At 40.5% G+C, this 21836-nt stretch overlaps 8 protein-coding genes across 10 annotated transcripts; 6 read left to right on the top strand and 2 right to left on the bottom strand.

The window, feature by feature from the left end:
* Window positions 1-25: 25 nt before the first annotated feature.
* LOC124193324 (alpha-(1,3)-fucosyltransferase C-like) lies at window positions 26-1905 on the top strand. Its single transcript, XM_046587092.1, has one exon. It carries the CDS (start codon window positions 26-28, stop codon window positions 1226-1228), a length of 1203 nt encoding a protein of 400 aa, XP_046443048.1. The 3' UTR covers window positions 1229-1905.
* Window positions 1718-7342, bottom strand: LOC124193313 (reticulon-1-like). Of its 2 annotated transcripts, XM_046587073.1 has the most exons (6): window positions 6517-7342; window positions 6341-6376; window positions 3234-3441; window positions 2960-3168; window positions 2791-2896; window positions 1718-2714 (listed from the first exon to the last, which is right to left on the bottom strand). In XM_046587073.1, the coding sequence occupies exons 1-6, from the start codon at window positions 7340-7342 to the stop codon at window positions 2669-2671; spliced, it is 1431 nt and encodes a 476-aa protein (XP_046443029.1). In that variant the 3' UTR covers window positions 1718-2668. The 2 variants fall into 2 exon arrangements, with proteins under 2 accessions (XP_046443029.1, XP_046443035.1); XM_046587079.1 differs by lacking the exon at window positions 6341-6376.
* Window positions 7343-7890: 548 nt separating this feature from the next.
* LOC124193308 (serine palmitoyltransferase 2-like) lies at window positions 7891-11161 on the top strand. Its single transcript, XM_046587067.1, has 11 exons — window positions 7891-8276; window positions 8443-8634; window positions 8699-8853; window positions 8917-9062; window positions 9131-9349; window positions 9411-9574; window positions 9639-9800; window positions 9864-9990; window positions 10058-10193; window positions 10266-10395; window positions 10453-11161. Exons 1-11 carry the CDS (start codon window positions 8178-8180, stop codon window positions 10576-10578), a joined length of 1656 nt encoding a protein of 551 aa, XP_046443023.1. The 5' UTR covers window positions 7891-8177; the 3' UTR covers window positions 10579-11161.
* Window positions 10984-14607, bottom strand: LOC124193300 (general transcription and DNA repair factor IIH helicase subunit XPD-like). Its single transcript, XM_046587059.1, has 17 exons — window positions 14507-14607; window positions 14348-14447; window positions 14022-14276; window positions 13722-13955; window positions 13537-13660; window positions 13378-13474; window positions 13184-13317; window positions 12957-13125; window positions 12770-12889; window positions 12636-12704; window positions 12406-12577; window positions 12064-12342; window positions 11891-11979; window positions 11735-11822; window positions 11543-11653; window positions 11369-11467; window positions 10984-11305 (listed from the first exon to the last, which is right to left on the bottom strand). Exons 1-17 carry the CDS (start codon window positions 14509-14511, stop codon window positions 11168-11170), a joined length of 2283 nt encoding a protein of 760 aa, XP_046443015.1. The 5' UTR covers window positions 14512-14607; the 3' UTR covers window positions 10984-11167.
* Window positions 14603-16046, top strand: LOC124193332 (cyclin-dependent kinase 20-like). The gene is made up of 6 exons (XM_046587100.1): window positions 14603-15017; window positions 15089-15319; window positions 15378-15448; window positions 15516-15555; window positions 15623-15813; window positions 15878-16046. Exons 1-6 carry the CDS (start codon window positions 14699-14701, stop codon window positions 16010-16012), a joined length of 987 nt encoding a protein of 328 aa, XP_046443056.1. The 5' UTR covers window positions 14603-14698; the 3' UTR covers window positions 16013-16046.
* A 215-nt stretch (window positions 16047-16261) lies between these two features.
* Window positions 16262-16966, top strand: LOC124193271. Its single transcript, XM_046587034.1, has 3 exons — window positions 16262-16404; window positions 16464-16691; window positions 16761-16966. Exons 1-3 carry the CDS (start codon window positions 16390-16392, stop codon window positions 16860-16862), a joined length of 345 nt encoding a protein of 114 aa, XP_046442990.1. The 5' UTR covers window positions 16262-16389; the 3' UTR covers window positions 16863-16966.
* A 425-nt stretch (window positions 16967-17391) lies between these two features.
* On the top strand, window positions 17392-19475 carry LOC124193263 (gamma-soluble NSF attachment protein-like). 2 transcript variants are annotated; one of them, XM_046587013.1, is made up of 10 exons: window positions 17392-17525; window positions 17612-17681; window positions 17760-17912; window positions 18121-18138; window positions 18202-18387; window positions 18445-18537; window positions 18599-18698; window positions 18768-18845; window positions 18906-19127; window positions 19205-19475. In XM_046587013.1, the coding sequence occupies exons 2-10, from the start codon at window positions 17623-17625 to the stop codon at window positions 19316-19318; spliced, it is 1023 nt and encodes a 340-aa protein (XP_046442969.1). In that variant the 5' UTR covers window positions 17392-17525; window positions 17612-17622; the 3' UTR covers window positions 19319-19475. The 2 variants fall into 2 exon arrangements, with proteins under 2 accessions (XP_046442969.1, XP_046442977.1); XM_046587021.1 differs by lacking the exon at window positions 17392-17525 and having other exon boundaries at window positions 17532-17681.
* Window positions 19476-20065: 590 nt separating this feature from the next.
* Window positions 20066-21792, top strand: LOC124193258. The gene is made up of 6 exons (XM_046587002.1): window positions 20066-20700; window positions 20768-20841; window positions 20914-20956; window positions 21021-21065; window positions 21135-21259; window positions 21335-21792. The coding sequence occupies exons 1-6, from the start codon at window positions 20133-20135 to the stop codon at window positions 21614-21616; spliced, it is 1137 nt and encodes a 378-aa protein (XP_046442958.1). The 5' UTR covers window positions 20066-20132; the 3' UTR covers window positions 21617-21792.
* Window positions 21793-21836: the final 44 nt, after the last annotated feature.

Here is a 21836-nt window from a genome sequence, read left to right as displayed (position 1 = left end):
AAACTGCCAGTTTTGTTTCCCAGAAATGGAACAACGTTATTGTGTCTCTAGGTACTTATCCTTGGCTGGAATTATAATAATGTTTGTGATCACTATAATTTGTTATCATCAGACATCGATCACTCGGGAAAGAGTAATAGTGCGCATCCACCCTAATGATGTGTTATCCGAGTCCCATCAGACGAAGAACATTCTATTGTGGAACGGTTACGATCGAATCGAAATGAAAGTCTTTCTTAGAAGTTTGCCCAACAATAACTCGTGTCCGTACAGGAATTGTCGAGTCACAACTGATCGTCGATCAAACTTACTGGGCAAATTTGATGCCATTATTTTCAATATGGCTGTGCTTCATCAACTGGAAAAGTCTGACAAGCTGCCACCAGCCGACACACGGGAGAGTCATCAATATTACATCTTTTTCAGCCAAGAATCACCTTTCTATCACAAGGAAAACGTCCAAAAGGATTACATCGGATATTTCAACTGGACCATGAGTTATCTGCCCGAATCAAACATTCCTTATCCGTATGGCCGGATAGAACGGGCAGCGGTTGATTTAAAATCCAAGTCTTATCTAATAAGGAAAAAGACAAAACTGGTCGCCTGGTTTGTTTCGCATTGCAACACAACTCAAAGTCGGCGAGAAAATTACGTCAGAGAATTGCAGAAGCACATCCCTATCGACATCTTTGGTCTTTGCGGTCCGTTGAAATGCAAATGGAACTCTGATACGGGGATTTCACATCCGGAATGTTACGACATGCTGGAAAAGGAATACAAGTTTTATCTGTCGTTTGAGAATTCACTGTGCAGCCATTACGTCACGGAGAAATTCTATTCGATATTGAAGCTTGACGTGGTGCCAGTTGTCATGGGTAGGGCCAATTACAGCGACATTGCTCCGCCGTATTCATTTATCGACGCCCTGAGTTATTCACCCAAACAACTGGCCGATTACTTGCTGTTGCTCGATGGCAACCAAACACTTTACGAGAGGTACTTGAAATGGAAAACCAGTTACATTATCCGCAGTGGATATGAAGAGATGGGCGGCCAGGCCTTGTGTTCTCTTTGTGCACAACTCAATCTGTCGGATGACCGGAAGGAAATAATGCCCGCTGATGTTTTGTCGACATGGAACCCAACGACCCGTTGTCTCAATCCGCGCTACGTGAAAGCTTTTCGCAGTATTGACGGTAATAATAATAGATCCACGACATCTTAGACTTGTTTCTACATCTCTGACTTGTCTCGTGCCTAATCAAATGAGACCATAAGTTCATCTAACAAGATTAGAGAGTTGCTTTATTCCCTACAGCATTATAAGGAATTGGAAAATAAAAAGAACTTTTTCTTCTCGAGAAGATGGTGGTAATCCCCTTTTGCATTGCACAGATACTTTTTGTAGAGCACATTCTCTCACTATATATGGGGCGAACTTAAATATAGACTCGGCTGACGAGCAGCCGGCAGTCAACTGCTGAAACCTGCAATGTGATTCCCAAGCGCAACCAAAATAACTCGGATGCGGCTCGTTCGCAACAACGAAGAATCTTCTTAAAGAAACAAGTGGTGATTCGCTATAAAACAATTGTACACAAACCCCCCCAGCTCGGTGTGTAAAAGAACTGAGCTGGAATCGATCCAGCAAGATGATTTAGAAAGTTGAAGGAGAATGGAAATGTTGTTTTTTAAAAACTGGAAAAACTCGATCCACGGTTGAACGTTGAATATTTATTTTCCAAAGTGTGACGGGAATAGGTGGGAACAGAGCAGACAAGGAGCATTACTATATATTATTAGTATAGAAAAAGAGAGGCTTTTTACCTTCAGCTCTTAAAGAATAAAAAATATAACAATAAATTTTTATCTGAAATATTGGGGGAGTAGATAGAGGAGAGAGAAATTTTAGGAAAAAGGGAACTCATGAGTGCCACCAAAGCAGGACGAGAAGCGCGAATAACTTTTCTGTCTGAAATTCTGATTTGGGAGTTGTATCGAGTAAGAGGCTGACGACAAAAGAAGAAAAACAACACACTACTACAGCTCTGCTCGCACCGAGATTCGAGAGACTGACAAAATTTTAGCATGTCGACAAGCCACACACTGGTTCACAAGACAATAAAATGATGTTTGAAGACTTGTTGAGAGATTCGGTTACACAACAACACAAAAAAAAAGAGTAGTTATAATAAGAGGATAATATAGGTGAGCAAACTCAAAAATTAGCCCGTGGCTTTCTTGAGTTTTTCAATAACTTGTTTGAAACCACCGACAAACTCCCATATTAAATATCGTCTTCTTAAAATACACGACCGCCTTCCGAATTTCAAAGTCCGACAAGAGATGGATAAAGAAAGAAATTTTGCTATGGAGCACTACCCAAGTGCAAATGATGTTCATGGATCTTCATCTACGGGCCCAAGGATTTATTAGAGGGGAAAGGAAGGGAAAAGGAAAGTGTATCATTGTGACCTGCTGCTCGCCCCTTTCAAACGAGTGTCTGAGAAAAATAGAGAAAGCAGCAGCAGCCACAACCAATTAAGAGAAAGGAGAAAATGAACTAGTAAAGGTTTCTTCTCGTCAAGTCTACCGAATCCCGACTGACCCAAGCACACCGAGGACGGGGCCGAAACACAAGCCTCGCTATTCTAAGTTTTCAAATTTATTGGCTCTTGGCTTTCTTGCCGATGGGCAGCACAGCTTGAACCCTATTTTCAAAATAAAAATGCCAATCATTAGAAAATTCGATCCTTACTTATCAATACAGTGTCAAATTTTAATTACTTATCAACAACATCGTTGATCTTGCCTTTCACGAGGTCAAGATTCTGATCGATCTTTTCTTGGTGTGTTTCGTACACTTTGGGAAGTGTAAAAAGACCCACGACGGCTAAAATATAAAATCATGTCAGTAAATTCATCGAGTAATGTTGAAGTGAAAGACTTGAATTACCCAAGATGACCAGAGTCAGTCCATTGAACAAAGAACCAACATAGGTTAACAACCACAAGACGAGCGCGAATTTGACAGAGTCCACCAGGTCTTCAACCAGGAACAACCGGCGCAGCTCGACCAAAGAGGCATTCAGTTTAGCGGCAGTCAAATCAGCCACTTCATGCACCTTTTCCGTGGTAACAGTGACATCGTGTTCCAAGTATTCTCTGTGTTTAAAAAATAATTAATTCAGTGTTTTTTAAATTAAAAAAAACATTTGAAAATGACTTACTTGAACGGATGTCCATCTTGAGTCTTTTGAACGGCCTGCAGGACATTCTTGTAGAGTCGGAAAGAAAGGGTGCCCGACAAGACGGCCAATGCAGAATAGGAAATGACGGACACGACCGAGACGACAGACAGCGAGAGTAGGATGGCCAGGATAGCACCAAGGACAATTCCGCTCTTACGCGGATCACGCCAGTGCACCAAGTCCAAAACTGCGGTTAGAAATGTGGTGTGAACCACTTCGATTAATAATCGACCGAAAAACTGAATCGATTTAAAAAAGGTGCTTGCCACGTAAGTCTACTACCAAGCTGCCAAACGCAGAATGGAATGCAAGTCAAATTTTGACACACAAAGCTTAAGCCAGCACAAGTAAATGCACAAGTTGAATTTCGATATGAATAATAAATTTAAAACACAATCTTTTTCACTTTGAAAAAATTTGATTCTTACCAACTCCCCGAGATTCGTACACTTCTTCCGTGTTACTAGCTTCACGATTACGGCGACCCATTTTTTCAAGTTTTACAAAAAGTTAAAAAAAACCCGAAAGGATGACTGGAGGTGAATTACAAGGGGATAAAAAAAGATGAGCGAATGAGGTCAATCGACACGAGCACCTGGGCTACCAGCTGTTGTTGCAACACAAAGGCAAACACAGCTAGGTAAATGGAAGACTTTTGTAGGGAGGAAGTGAGCAGTGATTCACCGATGAAAATATCAATGACAAAACGATGATTCGGTTTTGCTATTGAAAAACGATCAGTGGAATTGAGATATCAGTTTCCAAGACTGAAGAAGTGAAGGGAAGAAAATCACGTGAGTGTTGCACGCCACGTTGACAGCAGCTTCCTTCAACAGACTGGACTAACGCTCAGGTACGAAAGGGAAGGGAAAGAAAGAATTGCCTCTGTTAAGTAGTCGGGTGAAGAGAAACTTTTAGAGCCTAGAGCAGTAGTAGAGCTATGTTCAATCGTCTGAGGACAGGTGGCGTTGAACCTGCCAACAACCCTGATACACCTAACTGGAAAAAAACTGAAAGGAAACAGGAGGGGGGAAGACAAAAACAAAAATCGATTGACATTAACTCGACTAACAAAGTCAAGAGAAAGGAAATCGAGCACAGGACAGGTTTCCAAAGAAAGAAAAAGATCGATTACAGAATATAAGAGACGACGACGACTAATTCATAATTGAATTTAAATAAGGTTAAACTCAAACAGAACCAACTAGAACGCTGATCAACGTTGGAGTGAGATCGAGGCTTGTCGCAATCGACGACGACAACGAATGTCTTTCTCCGTAAATTATGCTTACATTGGCGCCATATTATCTTTCCTCGGCAACAGCAAGATCAAGGGCATACAGTCAAGATCAAGCACAGAGCAATGACACATGTCGGTTACTTTCAATTAAAAAAACTGGTCAGCATTTGTCTGTTGCAATAGCAGCATCAGCTGTTTAGATTTCCGGAAAAATTTATCTTGACAGGCGAGTTTTTAAAAAATTTAATTTAGATGTATGCATGACAGCCTGGAAAGGAAACCCAAAAAACCACAGTAAAATTTCGAGGGGGAAAAAAATTATCAGATATTTTTTTTTCTGGTTTGAATCAATCACGGTGCTAGAGAGCAGTGGGAAACCGAAATAGCTCGAGCTTGAGTCTTATGTCTAGAGCTGGTGCATTATTGGCTCATATGACGTCGCTCCTGAGAAAATCCTACAAGTAAAAGAATTTTACCTCCCACCCATTCTATTTCCGACCTCCATCAAACATGGAGTAGTATACTCAAGTAGCAACATTTAAACAAAGAAATCATTACTAATGTATAGATGAAGTGGAGACGAAAAGATAAAGGCTGCCGGAAACAAGGTTAAAACTCTACTACTGATAATTTTGGCCCAGGACACAAAGTCCAGAAACGAGGAGTCGATTTTCGCAGGCATCGACACAACCACATCGACGCACACGATCGAAATTGATAAAAGAGAAATTGGAGAAAGAGAGACACTCACCCTGTTCGTTGGAAAACAGAGCCATTTTGTTGAAACCCACACTCTGTACTGCACTCATAACACTGTGACACGGAACAGGAGAGAGATTAGACAACCGAGTCTAAAAGGAAGCAGAGAGTTTTAAAAAAAAAATGTTGTTTCGTTAGTCTCACAGAGACCAAAAAATGATGAGCGGACACGACTGGGTGACTCCGTATTCCAGACGATCCTGCGAAAAATCCCGAGCTGGGAATCAACGAGCAAACAGCAGGAAACAATAATACTCTCGCTAGCTAGCTAGTAGCTCTCGCTTTGGTTTCAACCTAGGCTTTTGGCGCTGGCATCGAAGTCCGCAGGCGACTCTCATGGCGCTGGCGTCGCACGTCGATAAAGACCCCCAATGCGGCGCGCGCGGGAAAAGAAAAAGAAGAAATGCTCGGCGGGATATATAGGATTAGAAGACAGGGATGGGGAAATGGGCACAGTACAAAAGGAATGAAAAGAGGAAGAGGCATGTAGATCACGCCCTCTTTTTACTTATTGCTCACGCATCAATGACATACAGCCTGGCTGGGTACGATTTCACTCCAACGCGCGGTTTCGACAACCAACTATTTCGCGAGGAAATAATAATTTCCAATTGCATAGTTATTATCAATGATCTTTCTTTTTTTTTGCGGGGGATATACACTACTGGTCATGGCGATGAACAAGTGGCTCGCCTTAAAATTCAACCGATGCCAAAAAAACATATGGTGAGAAAGTATACAGTCAGGTTATTCCTCTCTTCTACTAACCCAACATTTCGCAATGGAAATTGCATTAGAAAAAGTGACAAAAAAAAGTATGACGCATTCGCCCTTCGGGATATGCTCCAACTGTTTTCTGGGGGAAAAAAAGAAGGTAGACAGACGGTGCAGAAAAACTTCCTCTCCCCAATTTTATAGCCCCCATTTCGTCGTAACGTCGTGATCCGGAAGAAATGTCGAATTACATTTAACTGGTACTAAACAATTAAACGTTTCTGTTTGTCTTGAAAACTTCAAGAGGCCTGTCTACTTTACAATAACTTGGCCAAAACACAAAGATGGATTGTTGTAGAAGAAAGGTGCTTACCATTATTATTAAGGCGCGAGAGATCAAACCATCGACCTGTGAGTGTGTGTGTGTGGGAAGTCCAAAAGCCATGCACCGTGCGTAATAATAATTTGAATAGAGAAAGATGGCGAGTGTGTTAAAGCATTTTAGTTGTGGGCACTCCTAGCTGAAGAATAAATGAATCGAGTACTTACCAAGAAAGCTGTGTCCTCCTGTTCCATCCGACTTTGTGCTCTTGACAGAACGCGTTTTGAGGGGCTCGGCTGCAATAGTAGTAGGTTCGGCTAAAGTGGCCAGCTCGACCAAAGAAGCTGGTTCGGCTTGAAGAGACTTGGTTTCGGTTTGACTAATAGGAGTAACATTAGAAATCGACGACTTTTCTTCAGCAGCAGGGAGAGATTCGGGTGACTTATTAGAAAGTGTCTCATGCTTGGGTTCCTCCACGGGAACAGGTGAAGGCGAGCGATGACTTTGAGACGGTGGTGTAAAAATTTCTTCCGATTTAGGGACAACAGCTTCAGGGGACGCTTCCTGTGGTTTCCAGTGACTGACTTCTTGTTCAGGTTCTAAAACTTCTTCTTCTTCTACTTCATCTTCATCCTCTTCGACATCTCCCTCTGAGTGTTCTTCTTTCTTAGTTTCGGCTGGAGGATGCTCAACTTCATCGTGACTTACTTCATCTTGAAAGTGTGCAGGGGAAAACTTCATCGATGAATCAGATTCATTTTTCAGAGTATCTTGTGGAATATCTGGAAGCTTCTTTTCGAAATCAAAATCTTCTTCTCTGTCTTTGGGCGAGGCTTCTTCTTTTTTCAAGTCTTTATCTGGAATGTCTCCATTTTGTTCGGGAAATTTCTCATCGAGATTAAGCAGACTGGGAATGTGAGTTTCAGGCTTTACATGGTGTGAATCTGGCTTTGCCTCTTCTGTCGGGTGGTGACTATCTTCTTCGTGCAGAATTTGTTCATTCTCAGCTTTGAATTCACCAGATTGGTTGCTGCCATTTTCATATTGATCCATGGTATAGCTAGACTGTGTTTCTTCTTATTGGTAACAAAAGGACAAAGCTTCACGACACGTACTTTAAATGTTTAAACCTGTGAAATGAAAATGAGATAAAAGACGTTACAGTCTGCTGGAGAGAAGACAACGATTGAATTACGTCTTAACTCGGACGATACCTCAAGTCAACTGAAGAACACATACAGAGAGAGCAAAAATAAAATAATGGAAGAAAAAGTAATTTTTATTTTTTCTGGCTAGACTTTCTTCTACTTACTTGTGTGTCTCTGGACGTCTCAACTAAACCGGCGTGAAGTTGGTTCGTGTGTGCGTTTGCTCGCTTATTGTTGCTTTGGGACTGAGTCGACAGGGAGTTTTCTACTAAACAGCAAGCAGACTAGCAGAGGCCATCGGCGGATGACGTCACGAAATCGATAATAAGAGGATAGGATCATAAGCCCATCCCCCTTTTCGCCTTTAGGTTATAAAACCGCACCATGAATCAACTGAAAACGTATTTTTCGTTTGTTTGCTTTTCATCAAATGTTATCTATGGCGATATGGGAAAATTTACTTTAAAACCCAGACAGAAAAGAATTAGTTGAGTCATTTTGTGTTTCGGATTTCGTCCTGCGCACCAGAGCTACGAGTTCGTTGCCCAATAGGCCAACAGGCTTTTTTCTAAAAAGATAAAAATTTGTCGTAACTCGTAAGGTGGAGTCTCAGTGTATAGGACCTTTCCACAGCAGACAGACAGTGAATCGGGGCGTTGTTTGTACTTTTTTTTATTTTCTTTTCAAATTTATCCCATTCAAAGTAGTGTTACAAGTAGTGAAATTATTATTTTTCGGGAATGGCGATTATTAATTCGTGTAATTGCAAATTGGCACCTGGACAAAATGGGAAATCGAAACACACCTACTGCCCAACGGAGAGTCATTTTACAGATAAGGTAATGACCGTATGACGTATTTCTTTACCTTTGCTTTTAAAGTGCAGGTGTCCTGATTTTGTAGACGGATAACATATTCCCCTCGTCGATTGTTCTGGATTGTACTAGAAAGACGTTTTAGGTTGACCATGCTTCTAATTTATGCATCTTCTATTTCGAAATTCAGCAATCATTCCAAGAGGGCTACGAAGGAATTGGCAAACCACGTAACAGAAATGGCATTGAATCGTTTGAAGAAGTCCCCATGTCAGTTGCGTTGCTGACCTACATGGGTTGGGGAATTGTTATTCTTATTGGATATGTGAAAGAATTTCTACTGAGTTTTGTCCCTAGTCAAAATCCAGAAAGGAACCGTGAGGTATTTGTTTGTTTTCAACAAGAAAACCTGTTTGCCCCAACCTAGCATGGCATTTTATTTTTAGGGTTATGCTCCACTTTATTCCTCATTTGAATCTTTCTACACGCGGAACGTCTATCGTCCCATTCGTGATTGTTGGAATAGACCAATTTGTTCTGTACCAGGAGCTGAACTTGTGCTTAAAGATCGTGTGACTCATGATAATGGCTGGACATTCAGGTAACTAATCACATGATTGATGTGGTATTCATGAATTTATTTACTCATCGTCTTTGAAAATAGCTTCACCAACACCTTTACTAAATGTCTTAACATGGGATCTTACAATTACTTGGGTTTCGCTGAATGTGAGGGACCTTGCGCCACTGCAGCTCAAAAAACTACACACAGCTTGGGATTGGGAGTCTGCAGTCCCAGACAAGAGCTTGGTATTGCTTTAAGAGAAATCTATAGCCATAAAACAGCCTTTAATATGTTTATTATTACAATCCTGCAGGCACTATGGCTATTCACAAGGAATTGGAAACGTTGGTTACAAGATTTGTAGGAGCTGAAGACGCCATTACTTTTGGTATGGGTTTCGCTACGAACGCCCTCAATCTACCGAGTCTAGTCTCCAAAGGCTGCCTTGTTATCAGTGACGAAAACAACCACGCTTCCCTTATTCTTGGTCTTCGATTGTCAGGAGCCACCATTCGGGTGTTCAAACACAACAGTACGTCCCCAGATATATATTTTCAATATCAAATAAAAGATGATACATTTCACATTATTAGATATGAAGAGTTTAGAGGCGAAACTGCGCGAAGCTGTGGTCCAAGGACAACCTCGCACTTACCGGCCATGGCGTAAAATTTTGATTGTCGTTGAAGGCGTTTACTCAATGGAGGGCTCAATCGTCAACCTTCCTGAGATAATCGCACTCAAGAAAAAGTACAAGGTATGATTTTGATCTTATCACCAAGTAATAAACAGCATGGCTTTAAACGTGCTTTCTTTCCTAGGCTTATCTCTACTTGGACGAAGCTCATAGCATCGGAGCCCTCGGTCCCCGTGGACGCGGTGCCGTAGATTATTTCGGTTGCGATCCCAAAGACGTTGATGTGTTGATGGGCACGTTCACGAAAAGTTTCGGCTCAGCGGGGGGTTACATTGCTGGATCAAAGGTTCGACCCGATTGGTTTACATACGCTTGAAAACTCCATACTTATAATTTTGAATTGATATAGAAACTGATTAACCATCTAAGAATCCATAGCCACGCCCATTGTTATGCCACTTCAATGTCACCGCCTGTCGCCCAGCAAATTATCTCATCAATGCGCATTATCATGGGAGAAGACGGAACAGATGAAGGCAATTGCGTCCTAATGCTTTAGTAATACCTAGGTCTTAACTTGCGTCATGGTTTATTTCATTGCAGGACAGCGACGCTTGGTTCAGCTATCTCGCAATAGTCGTTATTTCCGCCAAAAGCTGCGCCAGCTTGGTTTAATCGTCTATGGCAATGATGACTCACCCGTCGTCCCAGTCTTACTTTTCATGCCAGCAAAAATTGCGTAAGTTTCAATAATTGTTGTACTACTTACGTACATTGTGTGACCTTAATTTCTTTCCTATTGAATGGGTAGTGCCACATCACGGGAGCTCATCAAACGCGGCGTAGCCTCCGTCAGTGTCGGCTTCCCAGCCACGCGAATCACCGAAAGCCGTTCAAGATTCTGTATCTCTGCCTCACACACCAAAGAAATGCTCGACAAGGTATGTAGTTTTCTCTTTCGTGTGATGTGAATTGTAGACAAGACTTTTGATCATCAGGCTATTGAGGCCATGGACGAGGTTGGTGATCTGTTACGCCTTAAATATTCCCGCCTACCGATTCCTGTCGGACCCGTAATTTTCGGCGAAGATAACAACAAGCCTCAACAGGACCAAGTTGATTAATTGGAACAAAACAAGTAAATTCTGAAACTAAGGAAATGGAATCATCCCTGCGTCAGGAAGAAATCTTATTCAACGTCCGTTTAAAATGTTTTCTTCACGCTCTTTTTACATGTAAATTTATTAATATAGCATTGTTGATTAAGTTCATTCTTCTACGCGGATGACTTTTTCCATCAACGAAAGCCCTTGCAACACAATCAAACAAAGAACACAATCCAACGTAGTAGTTATCGACCTCGAACAAGACGTTCAGTACAGTTGCAAACTGAGTGAAGGAGGTCAACTAAATTTTTTTTGCATTATTTCTGTTGAATAATGTATGTCTTGTATCTCTTGCCCCTTTCCTGCCTTGTTGTTGCGCCTATGGTTCGTTGACACAACAAATTAACTACCAACAAAGAAGACTTGTGTGAACTAATTTATTAGGTCTTTGTATCATTGTTGGTCCGTTAACAATTTCCTTATCCGTTCAAGTCACATCCACACATAGTGCCTGCTTGTTATGCTTGCTTCTCTGCCTCAATATAACCATTTGTGTAGTTCCAAAAATTCTTACCAAAATACATTACACCATTACCAATGATCAGGTTCAAGCAGCTTGTGCTCGTTGTTGAATCTTCTTTTGCATCTCTTCGCTCTGCAGCTGTTCAAGGGTTAATAGCGATATTCCTAGCTGGTCTTCACGAGAGAAAGGCTGCGCCATTTGCCGAAGCCATCGTTTGGAAATCTAATTTTCCAACATTTACAATCTGTAAATTATTCGGGCATGTTATTTACTGGTTGTTAGTACCTGCACACATTCTTCGGTTGACAAATTGCAATTGGTATCCTTCAAATGCTCCTGAATCCATTTGGGTAACTTGCTACGCTTGTCTGCCCGCGAGAAGCGCTTTAATAAACAAGGAAATGCCCATGAATAAATTTCGAGGTTGACCTAGTTCATCGTCCCCAAAATCATTATTACCTTGTCAGCCAATATCATGATACCATAATCCGTTTTCCCGCGCATGCACCGACCGAGACACTGGGCAGCGTGACGCATGGCATCGAAGGTCAAAAAATCGTTTTCGCGGATCTAGAACAAATTCGATCAAGAAAGAAAAGCCTTAGAAAGCCGACGAATTATTAGCGACAAGCAATTTCAAACCAGTAATACCTGAAACTGATCCCTTAGGTATTCCAAGCGTGCTCTAAGAATCCGTGATTGGGTGTAAACGTAGGGAATACCAAACATTAACACGGCGCTACATGAATCGGTAAAAGAAATGGTCAATATAGTCAGAATCTTTTGTTTTCCTATTATTTTTCATACCGTCCAAGATGGTGGTCAAAATCAATTCCTTCAGAGACTTTACCCCGTGCGACTGAAAGTAGTACAGCTCCTCGTCCATTATCACAAGCCTTCACTCGATTAAACAGATCGATTCAGATTAAACGAAAATCTTTAGACTAGAGGAATTAATTACTTTTAGAAACGAAACGTACTTTGATGTAGTTAATCAGCGCCAAACTCGTTTCTGCTGCGTCTTGGGTTTCGATAAAGAGGAGCTTGTGTCTTTGCAATTGATCGATAATGCCCTGATCGTACCAAGACGACACAATTGTTTCCAGGTATAGGTAGCTGGTGAAGAAGCAAACAATCCCATCGGGTACAGCGGCCGCTACTTCAACCAACAAATTTCCGTAGTTGCGAATAACGGCGGTGTCCTCACGAGTTTCGTATCGCGATGACATGGCGACCTGGTCGTTACCTTTCGATACGATCTATACTTAAAATAAGAATTTTAGTGTTACGTTAACATTTATGAAAAATGAGGCATCTACTACCATTGGCAGAATACAGGGTCTCGCCAAAGTCATAGTAAATGAGGTCATTATGACTGGATGGAAGTCGAGGATTTTCGGATACATATCAAGCGGTGAAAGGGTTCCTGAGGTGATGACGACAGTTTGGAAACGATTGAAAACTGGTTTGATGGCAATAGATGAATCTAAACAGCTGTAAAATGTACTAGCATTAATCACTGTTGGTCTTTGCGTGTTCTATATTCACATACCTGAAATATAAAATTGGGTTGGAAACTGTAGGTGCCCGATCTTCAAACGGTTCAATGATGATGGTGAATCTAAAATAGTAAATTACTTTTAGATATTTTTTCACCATTTTATCACTGTAAATAAAGATATTAACCCTTTAGTATATGTCGAGACCAATGTAGCAAAGTGAGAAACGGTTACAAGAGGTGAGAAATCCGTCAGGTCGGATATTTCAAGAGTGCGAATGAGTGAAGATAAACGCTCTGCGGTGAATCTGGAAAGTTTATCAACAAAATAGGTAAAATAATAATTTGTGCGTGTGAAACTGTATTTTTATATACCTTAGAGGTTTCCTATCGATACACACTTTAATGTGAATATCTCTCAAGAAACCGGCGGGACTCTCTTGAACGACGTGCTGGACGCGGAGTCGAGTTTTGATGTACTCTACTACTCGCTTCAAAAAGGCCACGAAGTGCTCAGCAGTACGGATCGTTCCAGGGACGGCCTCTATAAATGAAAGAAATGTTAAAATGGCCCGAACGGATACTTGTGAATAAATACAGACCTTCTAAAATTTCAGAAGGTAAAACCGGGTTAACTAAAGCCATGTCAGTTTCTCTCGCTATGTTAGCATCTCGCAATCCTTCAACTAGCCTTTGGTATTCCTTCTCCAACCTTCTGTTGTCATTTTCTTTCATGCTAAAGAGTTAAAAAAGTTAACAACTCTGAAATTAATCATGCACATCCAGTTGTGATTACTTTGAAATGGTGGTTTCCAGAATTTGAATGCTATTGGAGCATTTATCCAGCAGACGTTTCGTTATCTTGACGCTCATCGAATCTATACAGACATTATCTAGAAAAACCAATATTTAATTAGTAGGGCAATTTTAAGAGGTTACGTTTCAGTAAAATTACCAATATTGTGGGCTTCATCAAAGACAACGACGCTAGTTTTTGAAATTTCCTTGGAAACGACTTCTGCAATCTTGGGATCAAGTAAGTAATGATAGCTGTACACCACAATGTTGGCGTGAGTTATCTATAATTTAAATTTGGTATTAATTTGGTTGTACAATATTTTATAAATGTCATGATCTAACGGTGTATCGGGCAAGAAAATAAGGACACCATCCTTTGGCCTGTCCATATTCCTTTAAATCGTCCAGGTTGTACACCCCAGGAGGCAGCGGAAATTCTTTTCCATGAGCATCGAATCCTTCATAAAAGTTGCATACTGGCACAGCGTCATCACCTGCATGACGAGCTCTTACAAACGATGCCGTGAGACCGTAACAGCGCCCGTCGACTACTTTTCCTTCTCTCTCCTTACTGACCTGTTATGTAATTGTGTTGTTGATTAACCATACTTTTAAATCTTTTTACTATTTAATTCATATTACTGAGGGGTGAATGCAGAGATTCTTTCTGGAGCTAAGTGCCAAGCCAAGAATGTTTTGTTCCATGCCCATCTCTTTTTCGTAGTAATTCATTAATTTTCGCAATTCTTCCATAACCTTTTCAATTTCAGGAACAGTTCTTGAACAGTAGACTAGTTTGGTTAAATCAAGGGGGTGAGCCTTCATGTAGGCCACAATTAATGATAGCAATGTTGTTGTCTTCCCCGTTCCAGAAGGCATTTCCAATAAACAGTGACCCTGAATTGATCCAACATCAACAGATATTTATGTAATTTCAAGTTATACTAGTATTGGACGATACAACATACTTTTGCATCGAGAGCATGTTTCAGTTCGAGCATGTATGAAAACTGCTCCGGGTATATGTAATCGTAAGGGAAGTAGACGAGGAGTCCATCAACATTTAATCTATGAACATGTAAATAAATTAAATGTGGTCTCTGAATTGACAAAAGTGCGGGATTTACTTCATTTTTGTACGAGAAAGTTTACAACAACATGCACATAAAGTTGCTTGCCACTTGTTCTTCTTCAAATTTCTAGCAGACTAATTTTCCTTTTCACGTGTCGATAATGGTTACCAATAGATGGCGCGTAGTCAAGGCAACCAATTTGTTGTTTAAAAATATTTGTTGCGATTAGTTTTTTTAAACGATCTCATGGAAAGATATATTGTGAACGGCAGGATTGGGGAAGGGGCACACGGGATCGTTCTTAAAGGTATTGACAAGTCCACAATGAAACTGGTCGCCATGAAACGGATAGCGTTGAAGAACATTAACGAGCAGGGATTGCCGAACTCGGCTGTTCGTGAATTGCTGGCTCTTCGCCTGATCCGCCATGAATATGTAGTGAACCTAGTGGACTATTTCCCACAAGGATATTCGCTTGTGTTGGTCTTTGAATATTTACCAATAGATCTCTACGAATTTTTGCGCTCCAACTCCAAACCTTTGCCGACGAGTCACGTGAAAAGCTGTACCATATTTACATCTCTACAATCAGATTTTAGGCATTCAAATAACCAATATGCAATCCTTTCCATTTAGACATGTGGATGCTAGCCAGCGCTGTGGAATATATTCATAGTTTGGGTATTATGCATCGGGATTTGAAGCCGGCCAATTTGCTGATTGGTTCCCGAGGCGAACTGAAAGTGACCGATTTCGGATTGTGTCGTACGTTCAATCATTCCGAAAAGGCTCAAAGATTATTCACACATCAGGTGGCTTCGCGGTGGTACAGAGCACCGGAACTGCTCTATGGTTCTCGCAACTATGGCAAGTTTCATTTTAATTTAAAAATGCCATGTTAATTCTAACACCTTTTTCACAACAGGACCGGAAGTCGACCTATGGGCTATGGGCTGTATCTTTGGTGAAATGTTGAAGAATTCTCCCCTTTTTCCGGTAAATAATGGCCAATGTTGTCAATATAATATGTTGTAACAGTATCCGGATTTCCATCAAACCCTAGGGAGAAAATGACATTGGCCAACTGTGCACAGTCATTCAAGGTCATTAACAATACGGTAATCATAATCAAGGTGAATGGCATTAACTCTTTTGTGGGTAATTACATAGTACTAGGCACTCCAGACGAAGAAAATTGGCCAGGTGTATCAGCATTGCCAGATTTCCACAAAATTTCATTTACCAAAACTCGGAAACAAATCTCCTTTAAGAAAATCCTGATTGATGTAGACGAATCATCACGAACGATGCTGGAACAATTTCTTCGCTATTGCCCCCAATCACGAATAACAGCTAAACAGGTCATTTCTAATCTTCTATCTTTTAAAAATTTAAATCTAATTAAAACTTTGCATTGACAACCAGTTTTTGGAAGCTAAATATTTTCAAGAAGATCCGTTGATGACAGCAATAGAAGAGCTGCCTCTCCCGACCGAGAAATCAGTGAATACCGCAACGGCTGAATTTGTTAACTGGGACTGGTCTTCTACACATTTTTAAATAAAAGTCTCAAAAAAACAACTTTTTCAATGACAGAGTGCTGCCATTTATTTTTATTATATTTGCTGCTGGCTGGCGAGGGGAGATCTTAATGGGAATATTTTACGCTACTAGAACTGGTTGGTATGTCCCTTGGCGGAGAAAGTTTTCATTAGGTCAAGGTTTCGTCCTATAGCGTTAAGAAAGGTCACGTAGAGAAAAAATGCCATCTCATACTCGGAGAAAGTAGGGAGGTGGAGCACCGAGGACGGGGGGAGGTGGAAGTATAAAGGCACAAGAAGAAGGTGCTGCGCTGAATTGAAAGTAGTCTACGTGTGCTCGTCCTCTACGTGTTGTAACTTTCGATTTCTGTCGCCAAACTCAATTTGCAACACAAAATGTATATTAATAAGGTACTACTTTATTGACAAATTTACGCAATATTATTTTAGAAACTAACTTATCTATGCAGAAAGGTTGCGTCGCACTGGTCTTTTCTTTCACCTTAATTTTCAGTATACACAACTGCGAAGCCAATAAGCGCGAAAAACTTAAAAAAGTTTTCGGATTTCTCGATTTTGATGCCAGGGACGTTAAAGAACCTACGGCGTTTGCTCCGAGAGCCCCCGTGGTTGTTGTTCCGCAGTATCGGTCCAGCAACCCAATATACATACAACCGTTAACAAACCCTGTTCCTGAGGTGAGTTTGGTGTAAAATTAAATTGTTAATAAGGTTGTCATTAACAGGATCATCTTTCATTCAATCTAGGTTATGCTCGGTGGTGTCTCTCCGTACTCGAATCTCGATGCTAATGGAAGGAATAATCCTGCACTGTGGCATTATTCAAATTTGTATCCAGAGCATCAATAATATCATAGTAACGTGTATGACCAAAGAAACTGTCATTTATTTTAACCGTTAACAACTATCTTTCTATTTTAAACCATAAATACAGCCCACATTTATTGATTTTATTGTGACTGTTTTAAATGTTTCAACAGAATTTCCAATGCTACTTTTTTAATTTTTACATAAAAAATTAAGTGAACGAAATTAATTAGTTTTTTGTTAATTATAAAACGATACATTTCCACATAAGTGATGGCCTACTCGGTTACCAAACTCAGAACTTTCACTCAGAAGTCTCAGGGTCTCAGTGATAAGATGGAAATTGAACACGCAAGCGACAGATAATTGGGCAACTATTCCAACTATAATTCATATTTTTCAGATCGCGCGTTTCATCGTGCAAGTCACGATTCTTCCCAGTTGATAGGTCATTTGAGTGACTCTTACTTAAATGCTTTCAAAGTCCCCGTGTCGGTTTTTGAGAGAAAAATGGCAAAGTGATAAAAACAGTGATAAATAATATCGGACGTGATGGCTCCAGTGCGTGTCTCACGATTATTATGCGCGTTCATATTATTCACGAAAACTTCACGCGAGAATAACCGAACAGAAAATATATCCGACAACGTTGCAATTCCATTGATTTGATCGTCAGCAAAAAAGATGCAGACATTGTTTTGACAGGTGAGTGTAACTTGTGCTAGTTACAAGAACTAGGAGGATATTACCTGTACAGTTTTCTTTGGCTTATTTTACCGAATCGTTTTTAGTGAATTTTAATATGGCTGCAGCTAAGAAATCCTCGGAAGGAACAGAACTTGTTCAACAAGCAGAGAAACAGTAAGTCTTTTCTGTTAAGTTTACATTTGATGATATGTTAATATTGTTTCATTTTCTTCACCAAATCAATCACATTAGCTTAAAAACTTCCTTGCTGAAATGGAAACCTGACTATGAATTGGCAGCCGACAGTTACAATAAAGCTGCGACATGTTTCAAAACTGCAAAAGAGCTACAGAAGGCAAAGGATTGTCTGTACAAAGCTTCAGATTGCTACAAACAAACTAAAGCGTATCCTTTTACTGTTACTCACTATTCTTTATGAATAATTAATGTAGGGAGATTTTATAATTTGTTAAGAACGTTGTTGTTTCGGATAAGCATGATTTTCTATAATATAAATGATGATAGTATTAAGCTAGAATTAATAAGAATCATGTGTTTTATATCTTATGAAACATTATTCCTTGACTTGGTATTTTTTAATTGTTTGACACAGTTTCTTCTCTGCTGCAAAGTTAGTATCCATTTTAAATGCATAACAAAAGTAACAGTTATCAACACATTTGTTTCTATTTAGGAGCTTGGATCAAGCAATTATTTTGCTGAAGGAATTGCAAGAATGGAAGGAAATATCAAATATTGCACACAAGGCCTGCCAACTGTTTCAGGAGCACGGATCTCCGGATACAGCTGCTTTGCTGCTGGACAAATCCGCAAAGATGATTGAGGCTCATCTGCCTGAAGATGCTCTCGTTCTCTACAGGTATACCTTTTCCGCAACATTTATTTAACGTGTTATTTTAACCTTCACCCTCGATAGGAGAGCAATGGAAGTAGTCATGATTGAAGATAGGCCACGCCAAGCATCCGAGTTTGCAACCAGAGCTGGACGACTACTTGTCAAATTGGGAAAGTATGTTTCTGATAAGTCAAATTATTGTTTAAAATTGTTAATCAACCTTTGCTCGCTTAAGATATGAAGACGCCATCAATATGTTGTCAAGAGAGATGAACTATCACATTGCCGGTGAAAATCCTGCAGCCGTTGGAAGAGTATTAGTAGTGGTTGTGCTGGTATTGTTCAACTTTACATGTTGCAATCTTTTCCTTTGTAATCACCACACTGTTTTCGGCTGGTTCTAGCTTCATCTAGCTCGTGAAGATGTTATCGCTGCTGGTAAAGCCATACAGGAATGGGGAGGCAATGGCCAGCAAGATGAAGTAAGCATTGCTTTAAGAAAGTCTTATTTGTTTGCTAATTTAAAAAATGTTGATGATTAGCTTCAAGTCGCTATGAATCTCCATCGCGCATTCGACTCTGAAGATGCCCAAGCAGCCGAGAGAGCTCTCGCTGATCCATTTATTCGTCACATGGATGTGGAGTATGCTAAACTTACTCGGGTCGTCCCATTACCAAAGGGCTACAGTGATTTAGAAAATGCAGCCAGACCAAAGACGAACCTAGAAGATCTTGTGGATGATATCCCAGACATTGATGATGACGTGAGAACAATTTCTTCCTTTTTTTCTAATCATTAAGAATAAAGTGACATGTTAACGTGCTTTTGCTTTGAACGAAGGATCTCGAGAATGAATACGGAGGCGGTAGTCGAAGCAACAATGACGTAGAACCTCAAGCAAAGTCGACAGGAGTGAAACACGAGGAAGATTTGGAAGAAGGTGGATTGTGTTGAAAGAATTAAGATCTAGTCACGTATTTACTCATTCCTCTTTTGCTTGGTGTTGTCGTATTTGTTTATTTTTTGGTTGGTTTAACGCTGTGCTACTTACATAATATGAAATTCAATGTTGCCGTGTATTCCAAATACACAATTTGCTGCGTCGGTGTAACATGTTTTCCAAGTCTGTTTGAACTGTAATGGCCATGAAGAAATTCAAGTATACCACATGGAAGAGATCGAAGGTTCTAATCTAATTGAAAACAACGTACCATTTAGTGGGTGGAATTTCCCGGGACGACGTGATGTTGTATACACGAAATCCTGGTGAAAGCACGGAAGTTTGTACGGCGGAAGGCACCAAGAACTTTGGCTTAATTATAGAGTAAATATTTGAAAAAAAAGCTCCAGATGTGTTGGATTTTATACACGAGTCGTGAGAAAAGGCTGTAACAGAACGGACAAGAAGGTTCACGTTTGTTTTTTTACCCGTGATTTAAAATCCGAAAGTTCTTCTAAACAAAATTCCCTGACCTCTTCGTTCCTAACAAAGAAAGGCCCGTCGGCCTGTATAGGCCTACACTGCCCTTTATAAATAGTTAAAATGTGCTCTAGACCCTTCCAGAAGGTATTTCCAGAGTTTGCACGCTGAAGCAGCTCGTGTGACTGTTGTTAATTGTTTACGTGTCGAATGCAGATGGGCGGGAGGAAGCGGACCCACCAGAAGCCATGGATACAAAAGAGATAAAAACCCAAGTGGGGAGCAGTTCACGCAGGCAGTTTTCTGATTGCCTTGGTGCAATACGGAAGTTCTTAACCTCTAACGAAAATGAGCCTTCCGCTTTCTATTGGAAAAGTTGGATTGATCGTTTTCTTCATTTGTCTCATTCAGGTTGAAGCCGCGGTCTTGAAAGATGAAGAGGGTGAAATTGATGAAGTCGGCCAGTGCCCCAACAGCTACATCAACAAAGATATGAGTTGGTTCAGACAGAACGCTCAAACTTTGCTCTTCATGGAACATCTCCAACAGCGAGCCATTCAGGAAAATCTCTTTGATTGGTCCAAAGAGCAAACATCGGAAAAATACCGAAAGCAACTCCGCAATCTGGAAGATCAGTTTGTAATGCCGGAAGAAGTCCCCGACGATTGCTACGAAAGGATGCCCATCCCGCAGAAGATTGCCCAACGGATTTCCTTCCTGGAAGACCGACTGGAAGGTTGCGGAGCTGCCCAGCAGCTGCCGCAGCCCTGCGCTTACGGCGAACCAGTCGTTGGCGGATACGGATCAGGTTTAGTTTTTCGTCGTTTATCCGTCATCCAAGCGGAATTAATGCGACAAAGAAACGTCATTCGCTTCATGAGAACGCGTTTGATGGACATCAATCGTCAGTGCGAAGGTAAACTTCTCGTTCTTTTGGATTTTCTTCACGATTTTCTCAAGTGGATGAATTTTAATTTTTTCAGATTTCATGGCTGCTGTTCCTGAGAGAACCAATTTCTTGGACGACTGCTCCGGTGGAGTTGTAGAAGCAAAAGAGGTTTCGTATTCTTCCAATGCCTTTTCTTTCTATTGATTAGCGTTTACTCATTTGATTTGTTGATGTTAACAGACTTCGTGCATGACCGGACCTCCCGGACCACCAGGACCTGAAGGTAATAAATCAATATTGTATACATATTAGTTAACTAATTTTTAACTCAAATCACATTTTAAAAGGACCGCCTGGCCCAATTGGAGTTGAGGGTCCCCCAGGACCACAAGGTAAAAAAAAAAAATGAAATTATTTGTTTTATTAGTTTGAAAATTAATTTCCATAATTGAATTGAATAGGACTTCCTGGTTTGAACGGTTTACCTGGTGAAATGGGACTGACAGGAGAGCCAGGTACTCCAAGCGAATGCAGTTCCCCATGTGGGCAAACTTTTCAACCTTTCCAACCCATCCAACAGCCTATGGTAAAAATTTTTTTTAAATCAAACATTATTTCCTAAATTAGCAACTCTGACCAATTGGAATTTTTATTTAAACAGATGTCATTTCAGAATCCTCCGCCATTGTGCAGTCAACCCCCGTGCAGTCCACCCAAAACGAACACGTTCTATCCATATCCCTGCAAAAACCAACTCGACTGTCCATCCTTGTACCCCTTTCAAAATCCTTACGTATTGAGACCTTCTTATGCTCCTGCGTGGCCTTCCTATCCTTCGTACGATCCATCAAATCGTTATAATTCCCCTCAACAGTCTACCATCACGACACCTGCTCCGCTAAAAGGTTCACTGGAAATCGCAGAAACGATCGAAAGCGTTTAAAAGTGTTTTAATGCAACCTTCTTAAATTTTCAGTTTTGACTTGCAAGCACACTTCGTTTTACATTATTAAAAAAAACCAATGGCTTTAGCCGATTGGGATTTTTAAACAATGTAGCTATGAGTTTCTTAAAATGTAGTGGTTTTTTACATAGCAATAAAATCATTTTTCAAAATAGGCCTACTTGTTATTTTATTTGAATCTTTTGAAATTACTCACCTT

Source organism: Daphnia pulex, chromosome 1 (genome assembly GCF_021134715.1).
Source record: "Daphnia pulex isolate KAP4 chromosome 1, ASM2113471v1".
In the NCBI taxonomy this organism is placed as follows: Eukaryota; Metazoa; Arthropoda; class Branchiopoda; order Diplostraca; family Daphniidae; genus Daphnia; species Daphnia pulex.
Note: the sequence above shows the minus strand (reverse complement) of the source record. Positions and strands in the feature narration are given on the sequence as shown.

Excerpts from the sequence above, each read along its gene's own strand:
- LOC124193263 (XM_046587013.1), top strand. The coding sequence starts at position 17,623 with ATGGCTGCAGCTAAGAAATCCTCGGAAGGAACAGAACTTGTTCAACAA. Across the intron at positions 18,699-18,767 it reads TATTAGTAGTGGTTGTGCTG|CTTCATCTAGCTCGTGAAGA; the intron begins GTATTGTTCAAC and ends GGCTGGTTCTAG. Across the intron at positions 19,128-19,204 it reads TCCCAGACATTGATGATGAC|GATCTCGAGAATGAATACGG; the intron begins GTGAGAACAATT and ends CTTTGAACGAAG.
- LOC124193300 (XM_046587059.1), bottom strand. Across the intron at positions 12,890-12,956 it reads ATCGATAGGAAACCTCTAAG|ATTCACCGCAGAGCGTTTAT; the intron begins GTATATAAAAAT and ends TAAACTTTCCAG. Across the intron at positions 11,306-11,368 it reads CAACCGAAGAATGTGTGCAG|ATTTCCAAACGATGGCTTCG; the intron begins GTACTAACAACC and ends TTGGAAAATTAG.
- LOC124193313 (XM_046587073.1), bottom strand. The coding sequence starts at position 7,342 with ATGGATCAATATGAAAATGGCAGCAACCAATCTGGTGAATTCAAAGCT. Across the intron at positions 3,442-6,340 it reads CTCGCGCCTTAATAATAATG|TTTTGGACTTGGTGCACTGG; the intron begins GTAAGCACCTTT and ends TTCTAACCGCAG. Across the intron at positions 3,169-3,233 it reads CAAGATGGACATCCGTTCAA|AGAATACTTGGAACACGATG; the intron begins GTAAGTCATTTT and ends TTTTAAACACAG.
- LOC124193308 (XM_046587067.1), top strand. The coding sequence starts at position 8,178 with ATGGCGATTATTAATTCGTGTAATTGCAAATTGGCACCTGGACAAAAT. Across the intron at positions 9,350-9,410 it reads TCGGGTGTTCAAACACAACA|ATATGAAGAGTTTAGAGGCG; the intron begins GTACGTCCCCAG and ends TCACATTATTAG. Across the intron at positions 9,575-9,638 it reads CACTCAAGAAAAAGTACAAG|GCTTATCTCTACTTGGACGA; the intron begins GTATGATTTTGA and ends TTTCTTTCCTAG.
- LOC124193271 (XM_046587034.1), top strand. Across the intron at positions 16,692-16,760 it reads TAACAAACCCTGTTCCTGAG|GTTATGCTCGGTGGTGTCTC; the intron begins GTGAGTTTGGTG and ends CATTCAATCTAG.
- LOC124193258 (XM_046587002.1), top strand. The coding sequence starts at position 20,133 with ATGAGCCTTCCGCTTTCTATTGGAAAAGTTGGATTGATCGTTTTCTTC. Across the intron at positions 20,842-20,913 it reads GAGTTGTAGAAGCAAAAGAG|ACTTCGTGCATGACCGGACC; the intron begins GTTTCGTATTCT and ends TGATGTTAACAG. Across the intron at positions 21,260-21,334 it reads AACCCATCCAACAGCCTATG|ATGTCATTTCAGAATCCTCC; the intron begins GTAAAAATTTTT and ends TTATTTAAACAG.
- LOC124193332 (XM_046587100.1), top strand. The coding sequence starts at position 14,699 with ATGGAAAGATATATTGTGAACGGCAGGATTGGGGAAGGGGCACACGGG. Across the intron at positions 15,556-15,622 it reads ACTGTGCACAGTCATTCAAG|TACTAGGCACTCCAGACGAA; the intron begins GTCATTAACAAT and ends GTAATTACATAG. Across the intron at positions 15,814-15,877 it reads CACGAATAACAGCTAAACAG|TTTTTGGAAGCTAAATATTT; the intron begins GTCATTTCTAAT and ends ATTGACAACCAG.
- LOC124193324 (XM_046587092.1), top strand. The coding sequence starts at position 26 with ATGGAACAACGTTATTGTGTCTCTAGGTACTTATCCTTGGCTGGAATT.